This window comes from Aphidius gifuensis, linkage group LG2, assembly GCF_014905175.1.
Source record: "Aphidius gifuensis isolate YNYX2018 linkage group LG2, ASM1490517v1, whole genome shotgun sequence".
Classification (NCBI taxonomy): Eukaryota; Metazoa; Arthropoda; class Insecta; order Hymenoptera; family Braconidae; genus Aphidius; species Aphidius gifuensis.
In genome coordinates, this window is record NC_057789.1 from 7345048 (window position 1) to 7367920 (window position 22873).

The 22873-nt window shown below is 24.2% G+C and overlaps 5 protein-coding genes across 11 annotated transcripts; 1 reads left to right on the forward strand and 4 right to left on the reverse strand.

Annotated features, from left to right (window-relative positions):
• Nucleotides 1-143: 143 nt before the first annotated feature.
• LOC122848829 (tetraspanin-13) lies at nt 144-2045 on the reverse strand. Of its 2 annotated transcripts, XM_044147194.1 has the most exons (7): nt 1791-2040; nt 1391-1558; nt 1213-1311; nt 1017-1142; nt 808-945; nt 536-648; nt 144-310 (listed from the first exon to the last, which is right to left on the reverse strand). In XM_044147194.1, exons 1-6 carry the CDS (start codon nt 1848-1850, stop codon nt 574-576), a joined length of 666 nt encoding a protein of 221 aa, XP_044003129.1. In that variant the 5' UTR covers nt 1851-2040; the 3' UTR covers nt 144-310; nt 536-573. The 2 variants fall into 2 exon arrangements, with proteins under 2 accessions (XP_044003129.1, XP_044003127.1); XM_044147192.1 differs by lacking the exon at nt 536-648 and having other exon boundaries at nt 1791-2045.
• A 933-nt stretch (nt 2046-2978) lies between these two features.
• On the forward strand, nt 2979-5151 carry LOC122848831 (facilitated trehalose transporter Tret1-like). 3 transcript variants are annotated; one of them, XM_044147196.1, is made up of 3 exons: nt 2996-3168; nt 3232-4176; nt 4336-5151. In XM_044147196.1, the coding sequence occupies exons 1-3, from the start codon at nt 3129-3131 to the stop codon at nt 4605-4607; spliced, it is 1257 nt and encodes a 418-aa protein (XP_044003131.1). In that variant the 5' UTR covers nt 2996-3128; the 3' UTR covers nt 4608-5151. The 3 variants fall into 3 exon arrangements, with proteins under 3 accessions (XP_044003130.1, XP_044003131.1, XP_044003132.1); XM_044147195.1 differs by having other exon boundaries at nt 2979-3168; nt 3232-5151; XM_044147197.1 differs by lacking the exon at nt 2996-3168 and having other exon boundaries at nt 3279-3378; nt 3512-5151.
• A 1124-nt stretch (nt 5152-6275) lies between these two features.
• Nucleotides 6276-14900, reverse strand: LOC122848832. 2 transcript variants are annotated; one of them, XM_044147199.1, is made up of 6 exons: nt 14442-14900; nt 13055-13754; nt 12562-12808; nt 11226-11554; nt 7211-7336; nt 6276-7138 (listed from the first exon to the last, which is right to left on the reverse strand). In XM_044147199.1, exons 2-5 carry the CDS (start codon nt 13449-13451, stop codon nt 7257-7259), a joined length of 1053 nt encoding a protein of 350 aa, XP_044003134.1. In that variant the 5' UTR covers nt 13452-13754; nt 14442-14900; the 3' UTR covers nt 6276-7138; nt 7211-7256. The 2 variants fall into 2 exon arrangements, with proteins under 2 accessions (XP_044003134.1, XP_044003133.1); XM_044147198.1 differs by having other exon boundaries at nt 14438-14900.
• Nucleotides 14901-15889: 989 nt separating this feature from the next.
• LOC122848834 (urea transporter 2-like) lies at nt 15890-19325 on the reverse strand. 3 transcript variants are annotated; one of them, XM_044147204.1, is made up of 10 exons: nt 18974-19325; nt 18740-18874; nt 18562-18681; nt 18030-18181; nt 17809-17938; nt 17338-17403; nt 17110-17257; nt 16388-16572; nt 16130-16306; nt 15890-16070 (listed from the first exon to the last, which is right to left on the reverse strand). In XM_044147204.1, exons 1-10 carry the CDS (start codon nt 19007-19009, stop codon nt 16014-16016), a joined length of 1206 nt encoding a protein of 401 aa, XP_044003139.1. In that variant the 5' UTR covers nt 19010-19325; the 3' UTR covers nt 15890-16013. The 3 variants fall into 3 exon arrangements, with proteins under 3 accessions (XP_044003139.1, XP_044003138.1, XP_044003136.1); XM_044147203.1 differs by having other exon boundaries at nt 15890-16073; nt 18565-18681; nt 18974-19324; XM_044147201.1 differs by having other exon boundaries at nt 15890-16073; nt 18974-19318.
• An 8-nt stretch (nt 19326-19333) lies between these two features.
• LOC122848833 (DNA replication licensing factor Mcm6) lies at nt 19334-22279 on the reverse strand. The gene is made up of 3 exons (XM_044147200.1): nt 22006-22279; nt 19682-21929; nt 19334-19597 (listed from the first exon to the last, which is right to left on the reverse strand). The coding sequence occupies exons 1-3, from the start codon at nt 22095-22097 to the stop codon at nt 19475-19477; spliced, it is 2463 nt and encodes an 820-aa protein (XP_044003135.1). The 5' UTR covers nt 22098-22279; the 3' UTR covers nt 19334-19474.
• Nucleotides 22280-22873: the final 594 nt, after the last annotated feature.

Consider the following 22873-nt stretch of genomic DNA (forward strand, 5'->3'; position numbering starts at 1 on the left):
AATAATAACAATATAAACTATTTGAAAAATAAAAAAAAAAAATAGCTATGCTAATTGGAGTAAATATATTTTGTTTATCAATATTTCCAGTCTGATAATATTTGTGCTCGTGTTTGATTTTACTATGAGTACTTTTAATAATAATAATATATTTTTTATTAAATTATGAGTTAAGCATTATTACGTATTTTTTTTTATGAAAATTAAATATTTAATAGACATAATTTCGACGTGGAAACATGGCCCTTTCTGCCAATTTTTCAGGGTCCATTTGATTTCGATAATGTCTTGCCAAAAATGCTGCAATCACCTGTATTTAAAAATTAATTTATAAGCATAAAAAAAAATTAACAATTAGCTGATATATTAATTTAAAATAATTTCAATATATTTTTTTAAATTTTAATAAGCATTTAATGATTATACTGAATAATAGATTTTAAAAAAAATAAAGAAAACTTGATTGAAAGAATAGAAAATTAGTTAAAAAATGATTAAACTACAAAGATTTAAAAGAACCCATTATCCCACCCACCATCTACTTAGAGGTGATGACATGGTGATGATGTTAGACTAGAGAAAAGCACTAGGATTAGCTCTTGGATCTTTCTGGTTCCTGTATCGTACCGTCAACCATACACCAACAAACTGTAAATTCATTTTTACATTTTTTTCATTCAATTGTTTAATATATGAAATTAATTAAATGTAATTAGCTTAAAAAATTAGTCTGAAAGATGATATCATTCATATATACATTAGTATAATTAATTTAATAATTTTTTAATTTAATTAAATTATAATTACCTCAGTAAAGCTAAAAAATAATCCAATACCACCACACAATTTAAATGCATCATTAATTGTTGATTGAAGTTTTTTCATGCATGGTTTACAAACACCATTTAAACAAGCATCATTTCTTGGATCACTGCAGCATTTTATCTATAAATAATATTCAATAATATGATAAATTAATACAGAATTAATTAAAGATAAATTTTAATTAAACATACATTAACAATATCGCAAGATGGATGATCCATAACAGGTGGCATTGGTACAGTTGTGTCATTAAATCCACAACACATAAATGTTGTTTGTACTTCAGCTTTAATAGCAGGTCCAACACGTTTCCATCCCTGAATAAATTAAATAACAATCACATTATTAAATTATAATATTAATTAAATTGTCAATATAAAATCATACCTGTTCAGCTAATTGTTCTTGTTGTTTTTCATTGACAGCAAGACAAGCACATGCAATGCTAAATTGAACGAGGAATAACAAAAAAAGAACCAGCATATACTATTAAGATAAATTGTCAAGGATAAATATAATAATAATATATAATAATTGTATTATTATTTGTTGTTTAAAAGGATACAAAAAATAGCAAGACTTGATGATGTTTAACAGCTCCAATTAATCCCAAAACAGATATGAGAATTAATACAACACCACAAGCAAGTATACCACCAATTATTGGTAAATTTGTAACAATTGCTGATGCCCTTCCATAAACAGCAACTCCAATTAATATAAAAGCGACGACCTTAACAAAAAAAATTATTTATAATAAATAGAATTATTTATTTATGAATTATATCTAATCATTTCAGCATGACACACAAAAGGGGAAAATATTATTTAACTTATTTCTACTGCGTGTATTTCTACAAGTGGTAAAGATTAATATATTTTTATTGAAGATTAAATAAATGTTGTCGTTATATATATGTATATAAATTATAAAGATTTTTTTTTTTTTTTTTTTTTTTACTCACAATGTAGAGGACATTTAATGCTGTCAATGCATTTTTTGAGCAGGTAAATCCACCACACATTTTCCTGGCCGTTTTACTCGACCTTTTTCTTCTGATTTCGTTAATTTTTCGCTTTTTTTTTTGTCTTTTATTTGGAAAAAAAATAAAAATAAATGTATAAGGTAACGATGTAAGACCACTGGCTGATAATTTTGACGTTGATAAACAACTTTGTGTGGCTGTCAAGCTGTGTGTGAAGACGATATGTGTGTTGTTGTGTCTGAAAACAGCAAAAAAAAAAAAAAAAGAGTTAAGAGATGATCATGCGTATGAAAATTAAAAGAACAATTGGGTAGAGACCTCTATTGCAAAACTAAATAAAAAATTGTGTAATTGCAATTTTCGAAATTCAATTGATTAATTAATTACTTTTCTAAAATTAATCGAAAAAATTTCTAACAGTTAATGCATTTTTTTCGATTAACATTTTCGAAAATCCTACAAAAGTTTTTACGAAAAATTGTCAATTTGTATTACAAATAGAAAAACAAAAAAAGATATTTTTTAAAATTTATTATTCAATTTATTTTGTGTCGTATAATTTTATTCGCAAAAATAAAAATAATCTTTATAGTCCGTAAATACCTGTTAAATGATAGTTTTTTATACCCAGAAGAACATTGTTACAGTTTTTGTCGTGTTCACGAGACAGGTTTTTTGTCAAAATTAAAAAATAATATTTTAAAATATTAAGTTAATTTTAAACCCTCAAGCAAATTAATTGTCATACGGCCGAGATATTAATTTTTGAAAATTGAAAAAAACACGAATTATTATCATTATTCTCAACGTGGCTCATATATCTATTATTTAACAGATATTTGTACGTGGCCGTTTTGTGGCAATTTTTTTCCATCAGCTTACCGTCTATTAACAAATGATAAAAATATAAAAAAAAAATATTTATAAACCAACGAGTCAGTAATAAATCTTGTGTTATAAATTTTTGTAATTTAATATATATTTTTAAATGATTAAAATATACTCCAATAGAAATAAATTAACAGCAATAACACATGCAAAAAAAAAATATATATATAATGAGTAAGTTGATATCCAATGAGCGATGATATTATATTTCCGAGATGATGTAGCTGATAAAAATTAAGCATACTTATATAAAATATAAAATCATAAACTCACTAACTTATAATGATAAATTTTAACTGACTTGTCTGACTTGTCGTCAAACGATCTGATTAGTTTATTATACACGACTGTTAAAATACGAACAAAGCCAAAGTGATAAATAAATTTTTCTTTGTTTCATATATATAAAAAAAAAAAGAAAATATAAAGATGAAAAATTATTGGCCTCAATATTTAGCAGCAACTACAGGTATAATTATAAATCCATCATATAATCCTGTTGTTTTATTAATTTATCATTTTTAAATTTTAGCAACATTATCATTAGCAATTGCTGGTTCACATGTTGGCTGGACATCTCCATCACTGCCTTATTTAAAATCAAAAGAATCTCACCTTGAAGTGACCTCAGACAGTGCTTCATGGATCGCATCATTTTATCTTCTTGGATCAATACCTGGTAATTTACTTGCTGCATTTATTGTTGATCGTTATGGAAGAAAAAGTTGTCTTTTAACAGCAAGTATACCATTATTTATCGGTTGGGTACTTATAATTATTGCTTGGAATCCTTATGTTTTATATTTATCAAGATTTATAAGTGGTATTGGACAGGGAGTTGTATACGTTGTGTGTCCAATGTACATTGGTGAAATTGCTGATAAAAAAATACGTGGTAGACTTGGTTCATTGATTAAATTAATGGTTACACTTGGTGAGCTATATGCACATGCAATTGGACCATTTGTTTCATACAAATATTTAGCATATTCATGTGCAATTATTCCCGTATTATTTTTTGTAAGTTTTTTATGGATGCCAGAATCACCATTCTATTTACTAATGAGACAAAATAGAGTAGGTGCTTCAAAATGCCTACGTAAATTAGGAAGATATGAAAATGATGATAAACTTGATGAGGTACTTGATCAAATGACTAAGGCTGTTGTCAAAGACATGAATGATAAAGGACATTTTTGGGATCTATTTGATACAAGTGGAAATCGTAAAGCAGTTGTTATTAGTTTTGGTCTTCAAGTTATATTGCAATTTAGTGGAATTGCTGCTATTGAATCATATACACAAGAAATGATTGATCACAGTGATGCTAATGTATCATCTGGTATAGCTGTTATTATACTGAGTGTTTTACAACTAATTGCTGGTTTTGGTGCTGCGGCATTTGTTGATAAAATTGGAAGAAGACCATTGTTATTGTTAACAACATTTTTAGCTGGTATTACTTTATTGATATCAGGTATTTTTTATTTAATGAAATATTATTTTCAATTTAATATGATTAATACTGGCTGGATATTTGTTGTATCAATTATTTTTTATGAATTAATAATTGCTCTTGGACTTAGTCCATTGCCTTATTTAATGCTTGGTGAATTATTTCCAACAAATGTTAAAGGTGTTGCTGTTTCTTTGGCTAATTTATGGGCATCATTACTTGCATTTATTGTATCAAAAATGTATCAAGTTATTGCTGATAATTTTGGTATTTATGTATCATTTTTTTTATTTTCTGGATCATGTTTTATTGGTATTGTTTTTATATTTTTTTTTGTACCAGAAACAAGTGGTAAATCACTTATGGAAATTCAAGAAGAACTTAATTGTGGAAAGAAAAAAAATAAAATTAAAATTTCTAAAGATCTCAATGTCAATATAATCACAATTTAAATTAATTTTTTATTTATAGAATAAAATTTTTAATTATGCAAAAAATAATTATAAGCTTTTTTTTAAAAATAATCTCATTAATCAATATTTGAAGAAGACAAGGTCTCAACTAGTAGCGAGAATCATTATCAAGATAAATTTACAAATGCAAAAATTAAAAATTAAAAACACTTGGTTTATTTCCATGATGTAATTTATATTTTTAAAAACTACACATCTTTTTGAAAAAAAAAAAACAAAATTACTCTGTTAATTATTTTTTGCATAAATTAAACGAATTAAACTATTTTTTGAATATTGCCATTTGGAGATCACATGACCATCAAATTCATCCCTTTGAGGCAGGGTGTAAAATTTACTGAGACTGAAAATAATTAATCGTAAAGTTTATAATTATTATTTTATTTTTTTTTTATATCAATCGCTTGAGAATTAATTAAAAATATTTATTTTTAATACTGTAAAAGCGATTTTTTTTTTATCAACTTTTATTTCCCTTTGAAGTAGGGTGTGACAATTCAAAGACTTTAAACGATTATTAATAAAAAAAAAAAAAAAAAGCTCCTTGTGGCTGGAAAAAAAAAATGTTAATTCAATTTTTAAATGTGATTTTATGGATAGAAAGAGTAATCATAAAATTTTATAAATAACGACGTTTTTTTTTCTTAGTAAAATAGTAATGTTTAAAAATATTTTTCATATTTTTTTTTTGTCTTGAGATTCATTATTTAAAAAATAATAATTAATTTTTTTTTTCCAGAATATTAAATTTTATATAGCATATCTGAACTTTGTCTTCGATAAATTAATATTATTATTTTTTTTTTCATTCGAAAAAAATATTATTATGTTAAAAAATTATGTAGAAATTAATAAACAATTATCTGTTATCAATTATCAAATAAAAATTTGTTTCATTATAAAAAAATTTAAGAATATTTATTTAATTTATCATATTTTTAATTTAATTCTTATCTTGTTTTTTATTTAATAACGTTTTCAAAAATTTAAAAAAAAAAAGCTTGGGAGTGAGAGAAATGATTCAAGTTAATTTTGTCAGTTTTATTTATTTTTTTATATATATTTTGCATAATAATTTGTAATAATGGTACATTATTTAATTTATAAAATGCAGCATCTATTTTATTATTCTATTTGTTTATCATTTATATATATTTTTTTTTATTTATATAACATTGTCACAACACTCGCTAAGGTCATTAATAATTAATGTAAATATTAGCGCAATTCATTTGATTTTATGATTTAACATTTCAAGCGATCAACACGTTTTTATTTTTTTTTAAATGTAAATTTTATAATTTAATACATTTATCTATACAACTATTACAATAAAATGTAGCTTTTTTTTTTTTTTGGAATTTTTATTTTCAGTATTTATAACAAATTTATTTCGAAGCAGTTTAAATTATATAAAATTTTACTCTTTTTTTAAATGAAAAGAAATTTTTTTTTCTACATGATATCCAATTTAAGCAATAAAAAAAATAAAAATACATGATTGTCGATTTTAAAAAGATTGTCGTTTTATTTTTTTTTTTTTACTTATTGATTAATTTTGTATTTTGAACTTTTCAGTTTATAATTTTTTAAAATAAACTTAAAATTTGTTTTATGAGAATTTTAAATCCTCGTAATTTCTCGCACAAGCCTGCCACTTTAATTTGTATTTAATTAATTTATAAATATTTTTTACTTTTATTCATTTATTTAACATATATACTATTTTTATCATCAAATAATAATCACAAGTATAACAAACGTGTCAACACGCTTAATAAATCTATAATTAGAAAAAAAAAAAAATGATAATAACTTATGATAAGACACGACACATTTTAATTCATTGTGTTTTAATGCACGTGGAGATAATATTTAAATTGATATACACAATTCACTATAGGCCAGTATAATTTCCATCAAACACTTTGTCTTTTTATTGTCTAATTAGAAAATAAATTGTCCATCAACAAGTTGTTTAATATTTATCAATCAGAAATATTATTCTCAATTAATTTTCAAATCATTCGTTTGATTTATTGATTTTTTTTTTCAATTGATAAATTATTTTTACAAATCAATAAATATTCTATAAATATTAAATATATTTTATGATAATATGTATTTTTTATTTTCAACTTTTTCAAATTTATTTTTTACTTTTATATATTTTTCATCCAAATATTCAATCAGGTCAATGTCCATCAATTTATTTTTGTCTCTGTTTGATGATTTATTTTTATTTTTTTTTATAGTTTAAATCATCCACACATATTTTTTTTCTGTATATTCGTTGTGGCTGAAAGACAAAATGGTAAGTCAATGTTGTTTTTAATTATTTTTCATTTATTTATTTTGGATCTTTTTGTAATTTTTTTTAAAAAACACACGTTGAATGTATATTTTTACATGTTTCTTCTGACTTTGAAAATTATAAAGCAAAAAAAAAAAATTATTATTATTCTGTGAACTTGATAATTACGAGTACATTGAATCCACTTTTGTTTAATCTATAAATTTTAAAAAATTGTTTTTTAATATTTCCTTAGCTTATAAATAAATAATAAATTTTATATACATACTTGGCAATTTTCCAATAAAATTTTGGTGAAAATATTTCTATAAACGTTATGTATTAATTGTGGTATTTTCTGGCACAGACATATCACGATTTAATGAATTAATTAACTCTTCATTTTTTTTACGAACTGAAACACAATAATAATTTAAATTAAATAAACAAAATAAAACCTAAATATTGCATGAAAAATAAATAATGTGGCATTGTTTAATTATTTAAAAAAACATAGATAAATAAATTGTATAATCATACAGTATTATTATTGAAGAATCGACTATGATGAGCTCGATGTTCAGCCAATTCTCGATCACCAATTTGTGGTGCATGAAAAGAACTGTGTGTAAGTGTTACAACAACAACAAGTACTGATGCAACTAATAAAAAAATAAATGTTCCAATGACAATTGTTGCAATACGATGATGTCTTCTAGCTTGTGCATCATCTCTCAATGTTTTATCAATCAATTTTTTTAATTGTGCTTCTTGTAATATAATTTTTTTGTCGGGTTTTATTGATGATTTACGATTATTACTTATTGTCGTACTTGATCTTCTTCCACTTTGTGATTTTTTTGTTATACTTGCTCGTCTACCATCGCCTATTCAATATACAAATTTAAATAGAAAAATAAATTATTTAAAATATGTAAATTATAATTTTATATACCCAATGGTGTTGGTCGTGAATAATAGTTGAGTTTTGATTTACTTGTTTGCATACTTGAACGTCTTTGTGAATGTCGTAATTTACGTTGTTGTTGTTTATCTGATTGTATACAAACTGAATTTGATCTTTGTGGTTTTTTTTTATTATTTGAATCATACAATGAAAATAATTCAAATGGTCTTTGATAATCTTGATAATCAGTATAATTATAATCAATTTTTTTTTCTTCTTCTGATCGAGAACGACCAAGTGTATATCTATATGCTGGATCCATTTTTATTTTAAATAAATTAATAATAATTGAAAAAAAAAAGGTTAAATATATTTTTTAGATTATATTTTGATTGGCTGATTGATAAATCAAATTCATCATCAAACAGTTTAACTGGATATTTAAAAAACAGATGTTTTATTGATGATAATCACTATTAACAATTTTTGTCAATGGATCATAGCCAAGTTTATGTAAATCCAAACATCTAAAACAAATTAATCGACTGTTTGAAATTTTTTTTTAAATAAAAAAATATGATGATAGTAAAAATGAAAATAAAAAAATCTAATAAAATAACAATAAAGTTATTAATATCATAAAGTTAATGAACTATAATATCAATTTTAAATAGTTGATATATAAATATACTCTTGAGTTTATTATATTTTATTTTTAGATTAACAAAAAAAATAAAAAATTTATGTTTGTAATTGCATAGATCATTTTGAGATTTAAAATACCCCCCATCAAGCTAACATCCCACACAAAAATTCAAGTGTATTTTATATTTTTTCTTATTTTTTTACACTCATAGAAAATAATAATTTTTTAAAATTTCCGGTTCTTTATTTAACAAATAAACTCTTAAAAAATGTTTACATAAATACTTTGGTAATTGAAATAATTTTCTTGAGGTTTTGCGTAGTTTAAAATTTTTAATATTATTTTTTACTTCCTTATTGATATATTACCTAATTATAGTTAAATGTTATTTTTGAAAAATCAAACAAAAATACTTTTGATGATATTTTTAAAATTTACATTTTAATATTTAAAAATAAACTATCGCTGCTTTTAGCAAAACTATAAAATATATTTTTTTTTTAATTTTTATAATTGATATATGTGACAGTTAAAATGTTTTATTGTTATGATTTTTTTTTTTTGTTTATTTGTATTTTAAACAGCTGCTTTTGACGTCATAGCTAAATGTGATACTGAAGAAGATATCAAGTGTTACTCTTGAAACTTGATGAAAGAAAAACCCATGCTCAATAAGCTAGTTTAGTTTTTTTTTTTTTACACTTGAAATTTTTTACGTTATTTTATAACAGGTATTTTTTATTGATAATTTGGGATGTGTCAATCGTCAGTGAATTATAAATAAAACTATTTCGATAGATAAATTTAATGTAGGAAATAGAAAAGAAACTTGTTGATGCAAAAATTAATTTCAAGTAACGAAAATTCAATTGGACTATTGCCAATTCAATAATTTAAAAAAAAACATCGATAAATTTTATATATTTTAAACTAGCGAAATAGTGTATTTAAATTGATTTAAAAAAAAAATTTAACAAGTTTTTTAATTAAGCTAAAAATTGAAGAAAAAAAAATTGTAAATATTTTCGAAATAAATAATAATTAATGGCTTTTAAATGTCGAAAAACTCATGTAAATTTTACAAAAATAAAATAAAATTAATTATATATTTAAAAACATGAAATACTTTTATGTAAATAATTTATAAAAAATTATTTTTCATTTTTTTTTTACATTTTTAAAAGCATATAATTATTTTAAAAATAATTACTCATTTATTATCATTCACTTTTGATGTAATGACTGATGACACTGATGTCCGGAAAAATGAAAAAAATATATATTTCACAAGACGCAAATAATATTATGAAAAACAAATTTCATAAATAATGAGTTGTTTTTCTTGACACACAAGACACCCAAGTGTATGCAAAAATAAAAATAAAAAAGTTATATCTTATTTATTTATTTATTTATCAACGCGATATGTAATATAAATTTAAAATAATTTTAATCAGAGATTTGTACTGTGTGACCGCAGAAATCTGGCGGCTGACTGAAGATTTTACAGACGCGCGCCTTTAATTTAGAGGTGAGTAGGAAGCACACCCTCGACCTCACACACCCCCTTGATCCCAGAAGGCTTTATACTCAGCTCACTATGTATGTGTGTTTATATCAGGGCCGAATAGATAGTACCTATGTCATTTTTTTTTTTTTCTATTACGCTTTCTTTCTTACAAATAAAAAAAAAAAGAAAAAAAGTATATTTTTACCCTCGATAAATTATTTTTTAGATATTTAACTAAGCTACCCTTAAATTTATAATTTGATTTATATTTTTCTTACATATTTTGATATTCAAAAGAAAAAAATAGTAATTTTGTAATTGTTAGATTTTTTTTTAAGATGAAAAACGAGTAAGATTAATTTTTTTTTAACTTAAATATTTAAAATTAAATGATAAAAAGTAGGTTAATACAGGATAAACTTTTCTATTAACGTAATTTTATATTTAAATAATTTATAGAAATATTCTGTAGAGTCTATTATTCAAATTATTTATATTTATCTCTGTGATTTTATTTTGATATGGTGAATATTGAAAAACGATGGATAGTTTTTATGTGCGAATTTTCTATTTGATTTGTGATTTATTAAAATTTATAAAACACAAAAATATTTATTTATGTTGATTCAATGTGTACTGGTAGCAGTTACAGAATAACTGGTAGAAAAAAAATAACCAGCTCGCCCAGGGACCAACAAACTCAACTTTTTATATACAAGAAAATCGATCAAGCGAATAACATACAGACCACCACACTAATATACAAAAAAAATAGTGTAATTTTTTTTTTTTTTTGTATCATCATTAGCTTGCATCATTAAAAAAGTTTATTATTATTAAAATTAATAATTTTAAATGAAGCTTTTACGACACAAAGAAAGTACTTAAAATATTCATATAAAAAAAAAAAATGAAAATTATTATAATAAAATTCAACGATCCATCATCTTGAAAGATGAAAAATAAATAAAAAAAAAATCCAGATATCAAGAGAGATGGATACATGAATTTTTCATGTTATATAAATTTTTTTTTTTCAAAAATATTTTGTATTAAAATATAAACGACAATGTCACCACATCAAAAAAAAATTTAAAAAAACAAAAATAATTACCACATGACATATTATTGATCAAAGTAAATTAATTATTTTTAAAAATATTAAAAAAAAAAATAATTAAACAATGCCACAGTATATTTTTGTATATAAAAAATGTAAAATTAAATTAAAAAAAGCTCACCCATTTCATCGATAATTGGTGCCATTCTTAGAGTAACACCAACAAGTAGTAACGACATTGCAAATAATATACAGGCAGTGATAACAATTGTCCATCTAGCACGTGATGGTAATTCATCATGATTAACAAGTATAACTTCTGGTACTTGTGTCATCATTAAATCTTCAACTCTTTGACGTTTTCGTTTACGCTTTCTTCGTGAACGATGATAACGTTCTGTTTTTAATTTTAATTCTTTTGAATGATCATTCCATGATTGTAATGAATCTAAATCAAGTTCATCCTCCAAATTTAATGCCACATAATCTTCATCATCATAATGAAATTTTCTATTTAAATTATTAAACAAAAAAATTATTATTAGCATTTTTTAATTATATAAATAATATTTAAATATTAATTAACAAGTAGTTTACATTTATTTTTATTAAAACTTTATGATGAATAAAGTTGATGATAATATTACATAAATTGTTTTAAAACAATACGTGTTAGAGTATTGGTAATACAGGTGTATAAATATATGCGAATTGCCTATATTCATCCAGAGAAATTGCAAGAAAAAGAGAGAGGGAGAAGAAAAACAGTGTATAGAGAAAACTAGGTCACACCCAGTTTCCCTTCGATATTGGACTCTACTGCTCAGACTACTTTACACCCTCAAAAGCAGAATATTCATATAGATACATTTCAACTCTTATCACGTTGAATCTCATGCTCTTTTATTATTACACTTTAGAGTTGAGATACATACAAAACAATGTCAATCATCTATTGAAGAATCATAAACTACATATTTATCTTTTTTTATTTTTTGTATTTTTCAAGTTTTTCTCAACTTTTTTATGCCTCGAGATGTATTCAGATATATATTTTGTATAGAATATAATTTTTAATTATGAAATAATATTATTATACAATTATAAAAAAATTTAAAAGGATAAAAATGTTATAAATAAGGGTTTTATAATATTATTACTTTGTTGAAGAAAAATTTTGATAATGGAAAATTTAAGGATGATGTATTACTAATTAAAAAATATAAATAAATTTAAATTTATTAATTTTTTGAAAGGATTATTAGTATGTTATTTAATTAAAATTCTTTTGGAATATTAGCTTTTTAATTAACTGTTTAAAATTTAAAATACACGAGTCATTTTTGGTAATTTATTTACGGGATAAAAGTTATTAAGTTGAACTTTAATATATCCTGTAAATTAGCCAAACAATTGTTATGAAATTTTGATATATAATATGGGTAATTAATATAAAAATATAATAAAAAATATTTATTATTAATTTATGTTTAAAAATTTAAAAAAAATAAACTTACAAATGTGCCATACTCTGTGAAAAATAGGTATTTTTATGAAGTCTTGGATACTCATTGGTGTCGTTAATAGTCTCTCGGGTTCTATCAAAATTAATGAGTGTTAAATCAGGATTAAGACTGTACAATTCAATTGCCGAATCAAGACCCATATGAACATCTTCCTGCAGTACATCATCTTGCAAATATCGATCACGTTTTCTTGAACTTGAACGAGGCATTTCTGAAGCTCGTCTTCGTCTTTTTGAACCTTTTTTAATATCAAAAAAATAAACAAAAAAAATTATATATATATCAATAAATAATAATAAACTCTTCTTCATCAAATTCATGATTAAAAAAAAATATTCCATCCGTTCTAATTTTGTGCTTTTTCCATTTGCATTCAATTTTTTTATTCAGCTTTTTTAAAAAATAGCGGAAACATTTTTGCAATAACCCAGGCGTATGCATGCATATAGAAATTCGAAAAAGAAAAAAAAATAAATAGACTAACCACTGTGACGTTTGTGATGTCCATTATGAATGTCATCAATAAATTTATCACATGGTACTGAATCATGACGTCTGCGTCGATGATTATCCTTGAAATCACGTTTTTTTTTTAAATTTTTACGTTGATAATCTTGATAATTATCGTCATGTGAATGATGTTGATGATGATAATAAAATGATGATGCTGTTGATGATGATGTTAAACGTGATCTATTTTGATTTGTTGCTGCAATACTTTCCCATTTACTTTTCAATGAATTTGATGAATCTCTTTTCATTGATTCAACTTTACTCTCAACCAAAGCTGCTAACATTGCATCAAGACGTATTATCTCCACCGAGGTATCCTCTGTTGAGACTGCTTTATCAGCAACATCATTATCAGGCATTACCGTCATAATCGGTATTATCCACAACTATCACAAATTCATCACCGAAATTATGTCGGTGTATTAACAAGTGTTACCTATTCGCCATTTAATTTATTTTAATTTTTATCATTTAAATAATTTTTTAATTGTATTATTTATTAACATAATTTATTTCAACAATTTAAACGTTTGTAATGATGCTTTAAAAATCACAATTTTTTATAAATATTCAAGCTATTTTTATGTTTCAGATTTGCAACTGATAATTGATTAATCTCCTCCTTGAACTTATGTCATCCGTTTTTATTTTTTTGTCTTTCAGACAATATCCTGAAGAAAAAATAAAATTAACAAGTAAATTAAATATTTTGTATAAACTTTTATACAAAATTGGGTAAAACTTTTCTTTTGAATTTTACAGTAGCTCTATTTTCTTTTGTATATATTTATTTTATTTTTTTTTTTTCTATTGAAAGAACAAAGAGATAATAATGATGTGACGAATAAAAAAAAAAAATATTCGTGACCTAGTATGTCAGTGCCTTCATCATTCCCGCATCAGTTGTAATATCCAGCTCAAAAAAAAAATTATAAAAAAAGCAATAATTCACCTGTATTTTCTCTCGGGTTCGTTAGATCTTTCAGAAAAAAAATATGAAATTAATCTGAGCAATAGTGTATTGAAGAAAAAATAAATAAAAAAAAAGATGAAATAGCCAATTTTCCATTAGAGAAAATAACATTTTCTTTTTATTTTTTTTTCTATGCAATAAAGAATAAAAGCTTTTTAACAATTGTACTGTATTTAATGCTCGATTAATCAATCAGAAAACAACCAGTTGATTGGATAAAAAAAATAATATAAAAGCTAAATTTGAACAATTTAAAAATAACATTGCGTAAACCTTGTGTTTCCATATAATTTGCTGACGTAAAACAAGCAACACTATAAATGTAGATATGTCATCTACTCTAATCAAAAATAATAATAAAAAAAAAAAATATATACTCACTTACTTCAAGTGGAGCAGCATCATCATCAACATAAATAAAAAGACACTATTTCGAAATATTTATACTGACAACATTTCACCTTTTCAAGTACATTTTTATATCAACAAATAAACTTTAAGCACATTTTTTTTTTTTACATCAAGAATCATAATAATTTATTAAATATAAAAGAGACCTTTGAGTTTAATTATTTTTATTTTTCTCCGACACTCACATGACCTTTTTCTCTCACAAGACGCGTGTCCTCTTAATTTTTTATCATCTTAATACACAATTAAAAATGAAAATAAATAATTATATTTTAATGATAAATTATTCACAAATTAATTATAATTAATTGAATAAATTTTATTAATTTTTATTTAGTTGAGTATTAAATTGTCACGCGAGTTAATCAGAGTAAAGCTGGATCCTGTTGTTGAACTTTGTATATCTCGTTGGTTTGTGATATGGGGGCTCAGTGGATGAAGCGGGAAAGTATAAGGGTGGTTTGATGAGAATATGGTGGTGGAAAAAGCTTTATTGCATGCGCAGCCGTCAGTATGTTGTATGAAATATAAAAGAGAAAAATCAAACAAAAAAAAATATAATAAATAAATATAAAAACACCCGAGTGTGTGACTAAAACTGAAAATGAGGAAGATAAAAAAAAAGCTGTACATAGAAGCAACCAGCATCATTACAAACACAATTAAAAACTTTTTTTTTTTTTTATTTTAATTATACTCTTATTTTATTATTTTAACATGATTTTTTTTTAAATTTATTTATATAAAAAGCTTGCAAATGTAATTTGAAAAATTAATAATTAAAAAGTAAAATTAACTAGTTATTAAAAAATTAATTACATAAAATAATAATGATAATTTAAAAATGAAATAAATCAAATTGAATTTTAATTTTTTTTTTCTTTTTTTATTCACTTATTGTTCTAGTTTCATTTTTTTTTAGATAAAAAATTTAAAAATAAAATGTAGAACGTAGTAGTAGTTTGCATTAAACAATTGTTTTTTTTTTAAATTTTTTTTGTTCCTTTCCGCTCTCTGAGAGAGGAGAGATAAGGGAACAATAGACAGGATCGATTTGTGATAAAGTCCGCGAGGCTGAAGTTAAAATATTATTGAGAGTTTCATGATGAGATGATAGTACATTCACATATAGCGTTTCAATCTAGGGCAACACATTAAAATTAAACTACTATGTTGATAGTTACATTGTATTATTATTATATATATTTATTTTATATTATTGTTATCGGAATTATTTTTCTATTATAAATATTTATCTTGATTTTTAATAAAATAAAATTATTTTTGTTCAAAAAAAAATAAAAGAAAAATCGAAATTTTTAATGCTACACGAGCAAAAAAAAAATTCTCAATACTAAAATATTTTTATTAAACTAAATTAAAAGATTTTGTTATTGTTTTTTTAATTTATATTTACACGGATGTATGATTGAGTGTGTATTTCGATAGATATCATGCATTGTATAACATTTTACACTTAACTGATGTAAATTTTTTTCGAAATTGATATATAAAAATTTCATATTAATAAAGGGTTGTTTTATTTTTATTGTTTCGTGTCTGGAAAAACAGATATCGATGATTTCCCGTAGTTTTCATCAACCTGCTGATGATTATAATAAATTAAATAAATTTATTAAACTTAGTAATGAAAATACTTACTGAATTTGAGCTAGCCAAATCGAGGCTAAATTGATTATGATGAAAAAAATTAAATCGTATATCCTCAGGAAATGTTGAAATAACTGGATACAAAAAAGTGTTATCTTCTGATTCCCTAAGGCCCATAAAAAGCCAAACAGTCGTTACAAATGGTACCGTCAATACTGCAAGTTGAATCTACAATAAAAAAATTACAATAATGTTTTTTCTATCATTAATACAATAACAATAATATAATTAAATTAAAAATATAATTACACGTATAAAAAATTGATATATAATGTACTGTAAAAAAACAGTAAATACACCAGCGATAAAAGTCAATGGTATCGATTGAGAATTTAAGACCATGAATATACCACCAAGTGATGAGCATGTTAATAAACTATTATAACCCCATAGACCAGAATAAATTGTATCATATGGTACTCCAAGACCAAGTGCTGCAAAAAGAAAAAGACTAATTAAATTTAAAAAAAAAACCAGATCAACAATAAAGACACTATTTTGTAGTAAAAAATTAATATGAAATTTCGCTAAAGACCGAGAAGTTGTTCAACTTTAAATAGGTGTTATTATTAATGTAAAAAAAAATAAATAAAATATGCATTTGGTAAACAAAAACACTGTGCAATTTTAGAATAAAATATACGTGTTAATTTGCAATGAAAAAAATATGATATTAATATTTTACAACAAGCTTTTAGTAAAAAATAAATATTCAAATTGACAGTGTATTATTGAAGATCAATTTTATATAGCCATCGAAATGTTTGTGATGGATATCGACATATTTTCATAGACGATACATATTCCCAACTGTACGATTCATCAATTAGCCTGTAACTGACCTGTTTCCTCCAGGATAAATTGATACTCTCATCAATTTATCCAATTGTCAATTTTAATTCAATTTTTTTTTTTTTATTATTGATATATGATATCAAGTAATTTCTTATTTTTTTTTGAAATTTATTTACCTGAAATTGTACCTATGAATGCACCTGTAAATGAGAATGCAGCAGTTACCGGTGAATAAATAAGAATTGCAAGATAGATGGTTGAACCAACAGCAACATTGTCTACAGCAAATACTTGTGATGCTGACGTCAATATTCCTCGAAAAACCTTGAAAAATACGTAAAGTATGAGTGTTTTCTTTTTTTTTATTAAATAAATAAATTATCTTTATAAATAAATTATTTTACCAGTCCCCAGTCTGGATTATTATTAATTATTGTTGATTTATTCTGAATCAATTCCGTTGTATTTTTCTGAAAATAAAATTTATTTTAAATGTTTATACATATTAATTTATTATTTAAAAAATTTTTGTAAAATTGAAAACAAATTTACGGTATTTAGAAATATAAATATAAATAATTTTAAAAAATATATATTTGTATAGTTAACTTGGTGGAATTTCTAATCGATTTCTTCAAGTTCGTTGGTTTGTATTTGATTTTATGCCTCGTTCACAGTGCATTATTATAAATAGGGTGGTTGGGTGAGTACACACAATTCGATAAAAGATTTTAGATTGACGAAAAATCAATCAGCTGGAAAATCTATACGACCTATTGCTCTTGTTATTCCATATTTCTATATTTTTTAAAATTTTCTATTTCAATTTAAATTTTACCTTTTGTTTGTTTTCTTATTTTTTTTTTTTTAATTACCTCTAAATAGTTGGTTGGATGATCATTAGCTTGTTCCATGAGAATCAATAGTATCATTATTTGTAAAATATTAAATGGCCAAGTAATACATGGATATTTTCCATTGGCAAATGATCTTGCTAAATAAACACTAAATATTTTAAATCAATGTGTCATATTAATCAGCAAATTGTCAGTGATAATAAAATAAATATTTAATTAATTGATAAAAAATTTATCACCTTGCTATTGCTGATACAAGTGTTATGAGAATTGCAAAAGAATCCCAATTACCATATTGAGTGGGAAATATTGAATATGTTACAGCACCAATTAATAATGGATTATAAACAGTTAATCCATTTTCAATGTGTTCCGGAGATCCTCCAATAAGCTGAGCAATAAAAATCAATCCAATTATTATTTTAACTATTTAAAAAAAAAAAAAAACCTTGAAAGGCCTTGAGAGTTCATCTGGTTTGTGTTGATTCGCAATGCAGTGAAACTTTTTTTTTTTTTTTTATTTTTACTCATCTGGATTGCAGATGAAATTTTTTTTTTTATTCATCACATTGCAGCGTAATAAAATCAGTATATATTTTATCAAATTATAAATTCAATTTGTAACTTTTTTATTTTTTTTATTACAAGCTAAAATTTATATCAAATGTTTTTATTAAAAAGAGATAATTGCAATTTTTAATGAGTTAAATTTCCATTTGAAAATATTTATTTTTAATTAATTAATTAATGATGAATTTAAAAAATTTTTACCACAGAAATAAGTAGACCTAGGACACCCGTTGCCACGCCTGCGATAGCTACACCTGTTACAGTTAATCCTAGAGCTCCTATTATTAGCATACCACTGATTGGATTGTTTGCAAATACAACCTGTTATAATATTAGATAATTATTCAATTTATTATTATAATATTTTATAATTTATTACCTGTCCAAATCCACGTAGTAATGAATCAATTAAACTGAGTATCGTCCAAAATGCAGTTTGTTTTTCATTTTTTTTCTTGGACAATGTATCTCGGAGTAAAGAAAAATCACCCATGCACACAACCCACTTAATATGCTAACAAATTTTCATACAAATAAATAAACATTAGCACAAATATATCAGTTTTATTATTATTTTTGTTTTTTGTTTAAAGCAAAACAGCAAGTAACTTACTTTTTCGATAGAATATTGTCTTTCTATTGCCGACATGATTTTTAAAATAGATAAAACTTTTCAATTGATTAAAAAATATATAAAACGTTTCAAGTTAAGCCGCGTGATAATGTTTTCATCACTTGGTATGTTAGCTGTTAAATTAAATAAGTTTTACTGGCAAAATTGACGGAGATATCGTAACTCCCTCCTTCATTTAACACTCAACTTTCACTCGAGACATATTGCTAAGAAACGATGACAGAACAATATATCGTCATTGGCATAATGACCTAATCTGGCAAATTTACGCTTATCTACTAATCATCAATAAATACATTTTATAATAGAAGATAGTAATAAGTTACTAATAACATTTATGATTTTCTTGTATAAAAAAAAAAAACACGTACTTTATTTATCCTAATGCGAGTAAATTACAATGTGGAATTGATATTATTATTTTTCATCATTTACAATTGATTTATAAAATTGAAAAAAATATATATCTTTTGTTTAAAATTAAATATCAATAACGTAATTTGGATGAACAACAAGAAGAGGATCTTCTTCTTCTTTTTCTTCATCATCTACATTGTCTTGACCATCAAGTGCACCAGTTGTAAGTGGAATAATAATTTGATCCTGAAATTTAAAAAAAAAAAAAAACAATGTTAAATTGATATTTAATTGTTTAAAAATTAAAATAAAATAAGCAAATGAACTTACATGATACATTAAACGTGTAATGATTTTTTCAACAAGTGCTTTACGTTCAAGTAATTCAGCTTCATCATCAATTTGATCTTGTATTTGATCTAAATACCATGCAATTAATTCAGATTTTCTAATTCCTTGATTATCATCACCATCCTCAATACGATTTTCTTCACTTCTCATATGTAATACAAGCATATTTGTTAAATTTTTATACTCATCAAATGACATTGTTAATTTTTTTTTTGGTACTTGTGTATCATCATCTTGTCCATTAGCTGTATCATTACCATTTTCATTATCAATTGCATTTAATGCTTCCATAAGTGGTGGTGCATCATCAAGTTCCATTCCTTGTTCATTTGGTGCATCATCTTCAAGTTCAATATCTGGTTGTTCAACTCTAACAATACTTTTACTTAATAAACGTTTAGCTTCTTTAACATGTTTTAATGTAACTTTATCACCACATTCAAGTTTAGCAAGTGCCTCAGATAATCTAACTAAACTTTCAAGTTGTCTTACTGTAACTCTCCATGTTGATTTACCAGCACCAGTACCTTCACGTTGTCTTAATGTTGTATAACTTTCAACTAAATATTCAGCAGCATCAACTTCTAATATTGGCTTAAAATGTTTTGCAAAATTAATATAACGTAATATTTCTGGTTGTTCATATATTGTATCAATTGTTGCAACATTATTACTATGAAGATCAACAATTTTTTTAGCAATTTCATTATCCATAAGTTCATTACATTCATCAACAAGTATAAAAAATAAATCAAAACGTGACATAATTGGTGCTGTTAATGCAACATTTTGTTGTAATGATTTTGATCTATCATAACGACTACCAATTGGATTTGCAGCAGCAAGTATTGATGTACGTGCATTTAATGTTGCTCTAACACCAGCTTTAGCAATTGATATTGTTTGTTGTTCCATAGCTTCATGAATAGCAACTTGATCTTTTGGATCCATTTTATCAAATTCATCAATACAACATATACCATTATCAGCAAGCATAAGTGCACCAGCTTCAATAACAAAATCACCAGTTTCTTCATCTCTAACAACAGCTGCTGTTAAACCAGCAGCACTTGATGCTTTACCAGATGTATAAACAGCTCTTGGTGATATATCAGCAACTTGTTTTAACAATTGTGATTTAGCTGTACTTGGATCACCAACAATACAACAATTAATATCACCTCTTAATGATGTACCTTCAATTGTTGTTTTAGGTACACCACCAAATAACATTAATGTTATACCTTTTTTAACTTCATCACAACCATAAATTGCTGGAAATAAACTTGATACTAAATTTGTATATAAATTTCTATCTTTACTCATTTCATAAACTTTATTCCATTCAGCTTCTGACATTTGACGTTTCATCATTTCTTGTGATACATCTTCTATACCCATATCAGTACCACCAAATCTAAGACTTGTTGCTGTAACACTACATGCTAAATATGCTAAACGATAATTTAAATCTCTAACACCAAGTGCTTTAAGACCACGTACACCTTCACCTTGATCACCAGCTTTATGACGTGAATTTATTTCAGCTTTAGCACCAGGCATTGATAATGCACCAATATCTGGTACAACAATAAGTGTACCAGTAAAATCATATCTATCACCAGCTTGTACTGTTTCAACTATTTCAGCACGTAATATTATTTCAAGTGAACGTGGTATACAACCACGTGGTAATTCTGATTGTGTTTCTTGTATACGAATTTTTTGAAAATCAACAAATACTGAATTATCAATATCAAGTACAAATCTACGACGATTTGCACATACTGGATTATTACATATTGTTGGATTTGTAAATTTAAATTGTTGTTCAATATTTTTAATTGTTGCATTACAATCAACACATATAAATGTACCAAGTACAAGTTCTGGATGTACTGGATGTGTTCTAACAACTTGTCCAGATATACGTAATAATGTACCAACTTTTGAGGTTGTTAATTCACGTAATTTATGTCTTGTTGGTACATCAACAAGACTAACATAACATTCTTTTTCTTTTCCTAATTTACCAGTATCTTTAACATAATTACATACTGCTTGACATAAAAATGGATATATACGATAATATTCTTCAATAATTGCACTTGCAAGTGCTTGATTATATTTTTCAATGTCATCAAATGATACAACAAGTGTACTTCTTTCTGGGCTTACTAATTCTAATGCTGATTCATGATATTTAACTTCATCATCTTCTTTGAATCTGTAAAAAAAAATTTAAAAATATTATAAATTCTAAAATAACAAATTTATGGGAGATATTTAATTGAGCTACTTACTCTTCTAAAAAATTTTGAAACAATTTTTGACAACGAATACCAACATCATCTTTAACATGATTTTGACGTGCTTGAAGATCAGCTAAATCCATTATCACCACGTTTGTTTACAAATAGATAAATAAATAATATACGATAGTCAAATTATCGATTCATAAATAGATAATTTTAAATTATTAAATTATTAAATTATGTCAGTGGACACACACAAATTTTGCAACAACACACACAACAAGTGACAATATGACGACGACGCCGGATTTGGCGGCAAAATGTATTTAGAGAAGCCATTTTTTATTTTATTTTTTTTTAACTTTTTTGTAACATCACCTCAAGACACTAGATATCACTTGTAGTAATTTCTATTTTTTTCTAATTTTCTTTTCTATTTCTAATAAATTTCAACTAACGTCATAAAAAGATTATAATAAAATACAATATTTACTTACTCAAAAAATAAATAAATAAACAAATAAAACAATTGCACTAAATCTTTAAATAGTAAAACACATCATGGTGTACATGATAACAATAAGGATAATCATCAAGTCGTTTAATCAATATCATAGAAATTAAATTATCAAATAGATCAAACTAAAAAAAAAAAACAAAACAACCTGAAGAATATATTACAGAGTATCATGGATTTTTAAACAAATATAATCATCAATAAAATTATCAATTATTATGTTCCCACGACTCTCTTTTTTTTTTTAATTTCAACAATTAATTAAACAACTGATATTTCAAATTTTTTCATACTATTATAATTATTTAAAAACCTTCTAGTTTATGAGCATTAATTTTTTTTTCTGATTGATTAAAATAATTTTAAATCATCCAGTTAAAAAAATATCATGACAGTATC

Bases quoted from the DNA above. Each gene is read 5' to 3' on its own strand.
- LOC122848829 (XM_044147192.1), bottom strand. From the start codon at position 1,850: ATGTGTGGTGGATTTACCTGCTCAAAAAATGCATTGACAGCATTAAAT. The intron at 946-1,016 runs GTATGTTTAATT...TATTATTTATAG, and splicing joins CATCTTGCGATATTGTTAAT to ATAAAATGCTGCAGTGATCC. The intron at 311-807 runs GTAATTATAATT...TTTTAAATACAG, and splicing joins TATTTTTTAGCTTTACTGAG to GTGATTGCAGCATTTTTGGC.
- LOC122848831 (XM_044147195.1), top strand. From the start codon at position 3,129: ATGAAAAATTATTGGCCTCAATATTTAGCAGCAACTACAG. The intron at 3,169-3,231 runs GTATAATTATAA...TTTAAATTTTAG, and splicing joins ATATTTAGCAGCAACTACAG to CAACATTATCATTAGCAATT.
- LOC122848832 (XM_044147199.1), bottom strand. From the start codon at position 13,451: ATGACGGTAATGCCTGATAATGATGTTGCTGATAAAGCAGTCTCAACA. The intron at 12,809-13,054 runs GTTAGTCTATTT...ATATTAAAAAAG, and splicing joins ACATCACAAACGTCACAGTG to GTTCAAAAAGACGAAGACGA. The intron at 11,555-12,561 runs GTAAGTTTATTT...TAATTTAAATAG, and splicing joins TCACAGAGTATGGCACATTT to AAAATTTCATTATGATGATG.
- LOC122848834 (XM_044147201.1), bottom strand. From the start codon at position 19,009: ATGTCGGCAATAGAAAGACAATATTCTATCGAAAAA. The intron at 16,307-16,387 runs GTAATTATATTT...TTTTTATTGTAG, and splicing joins TATATCAATTTTTTATACGT to ATTCAACTTGCAGTATTGAC. The intron at 16,074-16,129 runs GTAAGTATTTTC...TATAATCATCAG, and splicing joins ATTTGGCTAGCTCAAATTCA to CAGGTTGATGAAAACTACGG.
- LOC122848833 (XM_044147200.1), bottom strand. From the start codon at position 22,097: ATGGATTTAGCTGATCTTCAAGCACGTCAAAATCATGTTAAAGATGAT. The intron at 21,930-22,005 runs GTAAGTAGCTCA...TTTTTTTTACAG, and splicing joins TTTCAAAATTTTTTAGAAGA to ATTCAAAGAAGATGATGAAG. The intron at 19,598-19,681 runs GTAAGTTCATTT...TTTAAATTTCAG, and splicing joins TTACACGTTTAATGTATCAT to GATCAAATTATTATTCCACT.